Raw genomic sequence first — 11,043 nt, 5'->3', positions numbered from 1 at the left:
AGGATCAGATAGCGTTTACTGGCGAGTCCAGTGTTATTGCGGTCGAGTAGGACCTGCAAGTGCTTGGGGGTGGAAGATCAAAGAGAAGTCTTCCTACGGTCGGGAGGTTTGGCAAGCAATTACAAGTAGGTTGCGGAAGAGCAGGTATGGCTCACAATGCATACATCTACTAGAAATACTTCTGTTATTATTCTGTGTTGAAGGAAAACCACTGATAATAACTGCTATTTTCTTGAAAATATATGATAAGAAGAGTAATATTTATGACTTGGATAGAGACGGTTATTAGTTGTTCTTTCTTGAGTATAGAAGGTAAAGAATGTTAATTTCTTTAACTCGGACAGAGACTAGTATTAGCTGTTCCTTTCCTGAGAATAAATAAAAAAAGAGAGTAACTCTATAACTTAAACAGAGACCGATACTAGCTACTCTTTTATAACTGGAAATAAGGAAAAACATTACCATTGTATTATAACAGCCTTTGGTATTATAACAGAGAATGCAGGGATAGGTCTGCGATAAGGAAACGCATTTCATACCAAATGATTTGCAACTATTAGCAATAAGAACCTAAACCAAACGTATAGGCCTCATCATTAAACGAAAGTATACAGCACTGTAAAGATCGCTGGAAAACCCTAAGACGCGTTCAAGAACCGAACCAAGAAACATTTATATAGCAACATTTACAGATATAATGGACAAATATGTTCCGCATTGAAAAGGAACTGTAATCTATCTGTATATTAAAGCATATACATTTACATACATAGCAATGTCGAACTGGAGTTCTCCTCCGCACTGTAATACATTATACGCACAAATAAATAAAGGTGTTAAATATAGAAACCCTAGCGCAAGGCCGTGAGGGGAACCTCAGCGGGGGTATTTTAATCGGAATGCATTGCAACGACTTCATATTACTTTAGTCATACTATGTAAACGCTGAAATAAAACATGCACCATTCCTGTGTAACATAAGCATGGACGCCGAGGACAGAGCAGGGTAACCAGGGTTACAAGCTCTCTCAGGCGGATTATAGCCGGTGAAACCCTGACCTGGTAACCATTGCAGCGGGAGCTTACGCTCAGCCAGTGGAGGTAACCAGGCCGGAGTCGAATGGCCGTAGGTTCATTCATCTGAACTGTGGTAAAAACTCAAACATTCAATAAAAGACCTGGAAAAAATATATTGATCATTGTAAAGCAAATTGCACGGTCTATTGAAACCAAATGACCAGACGGTCGTAAAGTCACTTTGTCTATAAACAACAACGATTAATCAACCATTCGAGCCGAAGCCGAGCTCAAGAAATAATAACAGACTGTGTTTCAGAAAGAATAAAATGCCAGTACTTGGTTTGAGACAGAACTGTAAATCATTCATGAGCCACAGTAATACAACCCTCGGAATTCCTAGCGAAGGGTTTTAATACTCAAAAAGCTAACACTACATGCCTTCAGGAGACCCTGAGCTTGTGCAGGGAACAGATTCGGGACTCATTGTCAGAACCCCTGTCAAGCGGACGAACACAACTTAGACCCTGACCACATAGAACCTGTATGTATAGCTGCGGAAAGTGGGGTTGAAGTTTACCTGTCGGTGAGAAAGACGACCGGAAGAGGAACCCTTGTTCTTTAGGGTGGAAGGTTTCATACCTGCACAAAAACTGCAACGATGTTAGCATCATATAAACCTGGTATCAAACTGTAAATGAATCCAGAGCAGAGAAATAAAAAAAACAATAACCATATCCAAGCTGCACCTGGGTTCTGTGACACGGATACCTTACCTTCAAACAGCCATGAGGATGAATAGTGGCCAGTTCTGCATGCCTGAGACAAAAGACCGATGCGGCGGAGCACCATGAGGATACAGAGCTGGAACGAAGCGGAGGAAATGGAATAAACATTATGGCAACCCGGAAGCGTAGACAAGTTATAAACCCTCCAGATGATTACCGGTTCGTGGCTTATTATGAACCCTTGATCTGCAGAAAGATTTGTCAACCGTTCGATTGCCGGTTTACCATGGAGGTTCTCTGGCGCGAAAAGCAACAAGGCCTAGGAGTCAGGGCCATGTACAGGGCGCACATGGCAAGTTTGCCATCTGCCTCTCATCTTTCCAAATGGACGATGGAGGATGCTTACACCTGGTCCGAGAATACGATGGCCGGACAGATGATCAATCCCGATCTCTCGGGATATGTAATAAACATTCCATTATCAACATTTGCATACAACCATACATTTGCGGGGTCAACGAATAATCTATTTCCATAGCCTGTGGGTTATGTCCTTTTCATTTAGATATGATTAAGGTATAATGTAAACTGAATCATTGAAGTCGTGATCATGAGGAAGGTAAGTAGGTATATGTGAATGCGACTATAAAAACATATATCAAGCCATGAATATAACAAATTAGCAATTCTTATGTATTTGTAAGGTTTGAATGCATCAAACAATGTGTAAGTCAAAGTAATAATGCTTAGGTAGGAAAGTTAACATTGCTGTGTTATAAAAGATAAAAAAAAAAAAATTGTGGAAGCGTGACAAATTGGTATCAGAGCCCAAGGTTTACAACTCTGTGACCTTTGGGAAAATTTTAAGATTACAGCAACATGAATATAAACAGTATTATGGTAACAGTTCAGCAATACACCAAGATAAATTAAATCTGTTTAATGAGATGTTCTGAAGCAGGTAGTAGCAGAATGAGAAGAGCAAACAGTGCTCCTTATGGGAATCCGGAACCTCCGGATAACATGGAACAACCTCAACAGAATTCTGAGTTCTGGGTACAGCTAGGAGCAGCAGGTCGCACTACTGACTCAAAGCTATTGAGGACTTTGCAGGAGCTAAAGGATGAAATGGCTCAGTTGCGTGCGGATAACGCAAGATTGAATGTTGAACAGGAGAGGATCCTGAAAAGCTTATCTGATAAACAGCATCAGCAGCAGTCACATCCGAGGCCGGAGCAAGCACAAATAACAGATGAACAGAGCTATCATACTGAACAGGAGGAAGCAGAAGACAGAGGAGAGACGAGAGGAGAGAAGTCTGTTAACGCTTCTGAATATCAGACTTCCAAAAGACCCCGGATGGAATTACACGGAGAATTCAGGAAGATTAAACCACCTCATTTTGACGGAGAATCTGAAGAAGCTGCAGAGGCATGGCTGATTAATATGAATAAGTATTTTTAGGTATACGAATACGATCATCATCTGAAGGCAAGGCTGGCTATATTCCAATTGCAAGCCAAAGCCACGCTATGGTGGGAAGAGGTCAAGATGGTGCGGGGAATAAGTGAACAGGATGTGACATGGGAGAAGTTTCAAGGATATTTTAAAGAGAAGTACCTGACAGAACATTTTTATGATGAAAAGGCACGTGAATTTCACGATCTGCGGCTGGGACAGCAGACCATTGATGAGTTTGTAACCAAGTTCACATCCCTGCTTCGCTATGTACCCTATATTCGTGAAGAGAAGGCTAAAGTACAAAGATTTGTTAGTAACCTACCTCTGACAATGCGAGAAAGGATAGAGTTCGATAATCCGAAAACCATGGATGAAGCAATACAAAAAGCAAGACTGTGTTATCAGCAGAACAAATCAAAAGGAGAAAATCCCGGAAAGCGTTGGACAGATAAGCGAAGCAGTAAAATGCCCATGGGTAGTAAGGGAGCACGTAGCAGTTTTCAGAAAGGATTTTCGAAAGGAGCCAGCACTAAAAGTCCAGCAAAAACTCAGAGTAGATTCAAACCTCCTGCAGAACCCAAATACAATGAACAGCAAGTTAGATTGGACAATGAAAGCACAGCTCGGCAACCTGTTCAGTGTTGGGGTTGTGGCGGACCCCATTATATCAGGAACTGCCCTCATCGGAAGGACAGCGATCAGTTGTCCCAGATCTACGAAGCTTCAATAGTAGGAGATGTGGCTCGATCCATGCCCAGAATAAACGCAGCACTGGAGGATCGGCAAGCTGATTACCAGCCAACGATGATAGAGTTCAAAGGTAAGATTTTTGATTGCGCTGTTTCTGTTTTAGTAGACCCAGGAGCTACTTTGAGCTATATAAGTCCTAAAGTGGTAGAAAGCTGTGGTTTGCAAACTACTAAATTTAAAAGCCCATGGTTAGTACAGCTGGCCACTGGGACCAAAAGAAGAGTATTAACCAAAGTCAGCAATTGTCCATTAAGGTTAGCTGGCCAAACCATAACAACTGAGTTAAATGTACTCCCTCTTGGTTCCTATGACGTGCTGATAGGAATGGACTGGTTGGAACGACGGTGGTCTGTAATTAATTGTAAAACAAAAACAGTTTCTTACAGAGATGAGCTGGGTGTGGGAAAAGAAATGCAAGGCATTCAGAAACCAGTGCAGATTCGGCCGATCACAGCCTCTCAGCTGGTTAAGTGTATCCGGAATAAATGCCAGATTTATGCAGTGCAAGTGGGGTTTGCAGATTCTGGGGATAAGATTGCAACTGTTAAAGATATACCAGTAGTGCAAGAATTTGCAGATGTATTTCCTGAAGAGATTCCAGGGCTGCCACCCAGAAGGGATCCGGACTTCACCATTGAGCTGGTACCCGGAGCAGCCCCAGTATCCCGAGCACCTTATTGGATGAGTGTGCCGGAGTTAACTGAGTTAAAAATGCAGCTGCAAGAGCTGCTGGAAAAGAAGTACATCCGCCCCAGCGTCTCTCCTTGGGGAGCTCCTGTACTGTTTGTGCGGAAGAAGGATGGGACTCTGCGAATGTGCATTGACTATAGACAGTTGAATAAGTTAACAGTTAAAAACAAATATCCACTACCCCGCATTGACGAGCTGTTTGATCAGGTGAAGGGGGCGACCATCTTCTCTAAGATCGACTTGAGATCAGGATACCACCAGATTAGAATAAAAGATGAAGACATAGCCAAGACTGCTTTTCGTACTCGTTATGGACATTACGAGTTTGTGGTACTGCCTTTTGGGTTAACTAATGCGCCTGCAACGTTTATGTGTTTAATGAATAGTGTATTTCATCAATACTTAGACAAATTTGTATTGATCTTTATTGATGATATACTTATCTACTCCCGGAATAGGAAAGAGCATGAGGAACATCTAAAGATAGTGTTACAGACTTTGCGGGAGCATCAGTTATATGGAAAATTCAGCAAATGTGATTTCTATAAAGAATAGATCCAGTATTTGGGTCACATTATTACATAGGAAGGTATAGCCGTAGACCCTGAAAAGATTAAAACCATAATGGATTGGCCTACACCCAAGGATGTAGCAGACATTCAATCTTTCATGGGGCTGGCTAGATATTATCGACGGTTTGTAGAAGGTTTTTCTAGAGTTGCCTTCCCCATTACCTCCTTGCAAAAGAAGGGAAAGGAAAACAGAGTAGCTGATGCACTAAGTCGAAAAGTGCATTGCATTTATGAGATTGGTATCAGTCAAGGATGGTCCACTCTTGACCAAGAGATTGGGGTGGCGTCGGCGCAAGATCAGAGTTATTTGCAAAAGAAGCATTTGGTGCAGAATTCAGATGCCCGTTCCATACAACAAGGTTATACTTTGAATGCAGCCGACTTGTTGTGTTTTCAAAAGAAGATTTATGTACCCAATCAGAGCAGTATTAAAGAAAAGATTTTGGATGAGAAGCATAGAAGTCCTTATGCAGGACATCCTGGTTACCAGAAATTAATCACCTCACTAAGGAAGGAGTATTATTGGCCAGGCATGAAGAAGGATGTTGTAGAATACCTGGCGCGCTGTTTGGAGTGTCAGCAAGTGAAAGATGAACATCAGCATCCTGCAGGACTGCTACAGCCAATACCCATACCAGAATGGAAATGGGAGACCATAACCATGGACTTTATTACCGGTTTGCCGAAATCCAAAAAGAATAATGATTCGATAATGGTAGTAGTGGATAAACTCAGTAAGGCAGCTCACTTTATACCGGTTCAATCCACTTATCGTGCAGCTCAAATCGCAAACATTTTTATGCAAAATATATTTAAACTACATGGGCTGTCGAAAGTAATAATATCTGATCGTGATGTTAAGTTCACCTCAGCTTTTTGGAGGACCTTATTTGAAGGTCTAGGAACTCAATTGAGTTTCAGCACCGCCTATCATCCGCAAACTGACGGACAGACTGAGCGAGTGAATCAAGTGTTGGAGGACATGTTGAGGTACTTTACGGCCGGAAGTGCCGCACACCCTCCAGTTGGGGTGGGCCGGAGGACAAATTCTTGTTAGGACCTGAAATGTTGGAAGAGATGGAAGTCATGGTGAAAAAGGTTCGAGCTAATTTAAAGATGGCACAAGATAGGCAGAAGAAATTTGCAGACCGGAAGAGAACCTTTAAAGAGTATCAAGTGGGTGAACATGTATACATCAGAGTTCGACCCAGGAAGAGTACCCTCCAATGGAATGCCTGTGCCAAATTGGCACCACCTTTTTGTGGACCGTTCCAAATTCTGGCACGAGTGGGGCCTGTAGCCTATCAGCTCGCCCTACCCAGCCATATTCGGGTTCATAATGTCTTCCATGTATCAGTTTTAAAGAGATATGTGTATGACCCTAGACATGTAATAAGTTGGCAGGACATTCAGGTGAGGAAAGACTGTCATAAAGCTGTAAACTGAAATAAATACTAGTAAACAACTGATTTAATTGTTATGTGTTTCAGGTGGAACCGGAAGGAGATTTCCTGGTCGAACCAGTGAACATATTAGATCAGAGAAGAGTCGAGCTGCGGAAAAAGGTCATCAGCCAGGTTAAGGTGCAGTGGCAGCACATTGGGCCTGAAGAGGCCACCTGGGAAGATGAACAAATGATGCGGGATGCTTATCCCAGACTGTTTTTGGGTAAACAGCAACATCGGGACGATGTAGACTTTCAGGAGGGGGAGATGTAATATCCCCTGTGAAAAGTAATGTTGGTAAATGATAAAAGTAATTATGGAACAAGAGACTTTATTTGAAATTATATATATATTCTGGTTATTAAATTTGTGTTAATGAAAAATAATTGTGTTGACATTATTGGAACTGAGTTATGATTAATCTTGGTTAAGTAACTGATGAGTCAGTTATGCTGGAACCCTAACTACCTTGAGGTAGTTGAGACCCCAGAGGAAAAAGGGGAATTGCCAAGTCTGGTTAGGATCAGATGGCAAGGAGGAAAAAAATAAAAATATTTTTCTTTTGGATGCTATGTCTGGTTAGGATCAGATGGCATAAGAGGAAAAGAATTTCCTGTGCACGGTAAGTCTGGTTAGGATCAGATAGCGTTTACTGGCGAGTCCAGTGTTATTGCGGTCGAGTAGGACCTGCAAGTGCTTGGGGGTGGAAGATCAAAGAGAAGTCTTCCTACGGTCGGGAGGTTTGGCAAGCAATTACAAGTAGGTTGCGGAAGAGCAGGTATGGCTCACAATGCATACATCTACTAGAAATACTTCTGTTATTATTCTGTGTTGAAGGAAAACCACTGATAATAACTGCTATTTTCTTGAAAATATATGATAAGAAGAGTAATATTTATGACTCGGACAGAGACGGTTATTAGCTGTTCTTTCTTGAGTATAGAAGGTAAAGAATGTTAATTTCTTTAACTCGGACAGAGACTAGTATTAGCTGTTCCTTTCCTGAGAATAAATAAAAAAAGAGAGTAACTCTATAACTTAAACAGAGACCGATACTAGCTACTCTTTTATAACTGGAAATAAGGAAAAACATTACCATTGTATTATAACAGCCTTTGGTATTATAACAGAGAATGCAGGGATAGGTCTGCGATAAGGAAACACATTTCATACCAAATGATTTGCAACTATTAGCAATAAGAACCTAAACCAAACGTATAGGCCTCATCATTAAACGAAAGTATACAGCACTGTAAAGATCGCTGGAAAACCCTAAGACGCGTTCAAGAACCGAACCAAGAAACATTTATATAGCAACATTTACAGATATAATGGACAAATATGTTCCGCATTGAAAAGGAACTGTAATCTATCTATATATTAAAGCATATACATTTACATACATAGCAATGTCGAACTGGAGTTCTCCTCCGCACTGTAATACATTATACGCACAAATAAATAAAGGTGTTAAATATAGAAACCCTAGCGCAAGGCCGTGAGGGGAACCTCAGCGGGGGTATTTTAATCGGAATGCATTGCAACGACTTCATATTACTTTAGTCATACTATGTAAACGCTGAAATAAAACATGCACCATTCCTGTGTAACATAAGCATGGACGCCGAGGACAGAGCAGGGTAACCAGGGTTACAAGCTCTCTCAGGCGGATTATAGCCGGTGAAACCCTGACCTGGTAACCATTGCAGCGGGAGCTTACGCTCAGCCAGTGGAGGTAACCAGGCCGGAGTCGAATGGCCGTAGGTTCATTCATCTGAACTGTGGTAAAAACTCAAACATTCAATAAAAGACCTGGAAAAAATATATTGATCATTGTAAAGCAAATTGCACGGTCTATTGAAACCAAATGACCAGACGGTCGTAAAGTCACTTTGTCTATAAACAACAACGATTAATCAACCATTCGAGCCGAAGCCGAGCTCAAGAAATAATAACAGACTGTGTTTCAGAAAGAATAAAATGCCAGTACTTGGTTTGAGACAGAACTGTAAATCATTCATGAGCCACAGTAATACAACCCTCGGAATTCCTAGCGAAGGGTTTTAATACTCAAAAAGCTAACACTACATGCCTTCAGGAGACCCTGAGCTTGTGCAGGGAACAGATTCGGGACTCATTGTCAGAACCCCTGTCAAGCGGACGAACACAACTTAGACCCTGACCACATAGAACCTGTATGTATAGCTGCGGAAAGTGGGGTTGAAGTTTACCTGTCGGTGAGAAAGAGGACTGGAAGAGGAACCCTTGTTCTTTAGGGTGGAAGGTTTCATACCTGCACAAAAACTGCAACGATGTTAGCATCATATAAACCTGGTATCAAACTGTAAATGAATCCAGAGCAGAGAAATAAAAACAATAACCATATCCGAGCTGCACCTGGGTTCTGTGACACGGATACCTTACCTTCAAACAGCCATGAGGATGAATAGTGGCCAGTTCTGCATGCCTGAGACAAAAGACCGATGCGGCGGAGCACCATGAGGATACAGAGCTGGAACGAAGCGGAGGAAATGGAATAAACATTATGGCAACCCGGAAGCGTAAACAAGTTATAAACCCTCCAGATGATTACCGGTTCGTGGCTTATTATGAACCCTTGATCTGCAGAAAGATTTGTCAACCGTTCGATTGCCGGTTTACCATGGAGGTTCTCTGGCGCGAAAAGCAACAAGGCCGAGGAGTCAGGGCCATGTACAGGGCGCACATGGCAAGTTTGCCATCTGCCTCTCATCTTTCCAAATGGACGATGGAGGATGCTTACACCTGGTCCGAGAATACGATGGCCGGACAGATGATCAATCCCGATCTCTCGGGATATGTAATAAACATTCCATTATCAACATTTGCATACAACCATACATTTGCGGGGTCAACGAATAATCTATTTCCATAGCCTGTGGGTTATGTCCTTTTCATTTACATATGATTAAGGTATAATGTAAACTGAATCATTGAAGTCGTGATCACGAGGAAGGTAAGTAGGTATATGTGAATGCGACTATAAAAACATATATCAAGCCATGAATATAACAAATTAGCATTGCTTATGTATTTGTAAGGTTTGAATGCATCAAACAATGTGTAAGTCAAAGTAATAATGCTTAGGTAGGAAAATTAACATTGCTGTGTTATAAAAGATAAAAAAAAAAAAATTGTGGAAGCGTGACATTAATACAGGGAAGGGCAAAACAAGTTTGGAACTAGGCAACCTTATTGGAAAATTGAAATAATGTAAAGAAAAGCAAAGCTAATTCTAAGATCAATTACATTTTATAAATTTTCATATATATATATATATAAAAATCGTTTTTATTTTTTTATTTTTTTCTAATAAGAAATATAACCTTGCTTAATACATTATGTGATTACATAAGCTTGAATAGAGAAAATATCAACTTTTCTATCTTAACAAATTGATAATTTTTATTGGAAAAAATATATATATATATATATATATATTTTTATAGAAAAAATAAAAAATTAGTAATTTCTATATTAGAAAATTTTATAAAATGACAAATTGCAATTAGGAAAAAAGATAATTCTTACCTTACAAGAAATTATAAAATAGCAAAATGGTTGCAAATCAATAACTCTTATGTAAAACATAAAAAAAACAGTAACTTCAATTTTGGAAAAAAATCAACTTCTACAGCATTTATATTTTTATTAAAATTTTGAATATAAAAATTGTTTTTTTATATTTTTATTAAAATTTTGAATATAAAGATTGTTTATTTAAATTTGTAGAAAAAATAAAAAAAATAAATATATTTAAGTATTTGTAGCATGTATAGTGTCGAATTTTTTCCATATTGAATTTTATAGAGACAAATTTTTTCCGTATCGAATTCGAATTCGAATTTGGTAACTATGATATGAACGCAATCTCTTCGATATTGCTGTATTCTCAAATCTACTTTGCAATTGTTCGGAATCTGAATGGAAAATCACGCATATACACGTCAAGGCACCTTTTGGTTTCCCGCGGATTAAAGTTAGATTTCTAACTATGTTGCAGCTTCGGCTTCCCGCGGATTAAAATCAAGTACATCTCAATTACCCTCCTCCAATTTTTAACTATGTTGCATCTTCTGCTTGCTATCGTGGGAAGTCAATTCAACACCAGAGATGAATCAAACGACAAAGTCAAACATCCCAACACCTTCTGGGCACACATTACTATTCTCCGCTCTCTCCACACAGTCACACATTCAACCCACAAGATTGAAACCACTCGTTTAAGTTGAGGACTTTGAACGTTAAACAATCGCTCAGGTTATCTCCCGTCTGCTCTACGAACGAAGAATCTGTCCTTGGTCCATCCTCTATTTAAATTGAATTCTGTTAAACAATTCA

General features: G+C 40.0%; 1 protein-coding gene across 2 annotated transcripts; it reads right to left on the bottom strand.

Moving 5' to 3' along the window:
- Window positions 1-1,282: 1,282 nt before the first annotated feature.
- LOC149191153 (uncharacterized) lies at window positions 1,283-2,014 on the bottom strand. Of its 2 annotated transcripts, none has more exons than XM_089413517.1 (2): window positions 1,794-2,014; window positions 1,283-1,670 (listed from the first exon to the last, which is right to left on the bottom strand). In XM_089413517.1, exons 1-2 carry the CDS (start codon window positions 1,911-1,913, stop codon window positions 1,461-1,463), a joined length of 330 nt encoding a protein of 109 aa, XP_089269643.1. In that variant the 5' UTR covers window positions 1,914-2,014; the 3' UTR covers window positions 1,283-1,460. The 2 variants fall into 2 exon arrangements, with proteins under 2 accessions (XP_089269643.1, XP_089269644.1); XM_089413518.1 differs by having other exon boundaries at window positions 1,285-1,659; window positions 1,794-1,932.
- Between the last annotated feature and the right edge of the window lie 9,029 nt (window positions 2,015-11,043).

The sequence above is a fragment of the Pinus tabuliformis genome, chromosome 3_1 (genome assembly GCF_031772625.1).
Source record: "Pinus tabuliformis cultivar Carrire ecotype Pingquan chromosome 3_1, CPIR1, whole genome shotgun sequence".
Lineage (NCBI taxonomy): Eukaryota > Viridiplantae > Streptophyta > Pinopsida > Pinales > Pinaceae > Pinus > Pinus tabuliformis.
The sequence above is the reverse complement of the archived record's forward strand: the minus strand, read 5'-3'. Positions and strand labels throughout refer to the sequence as shown.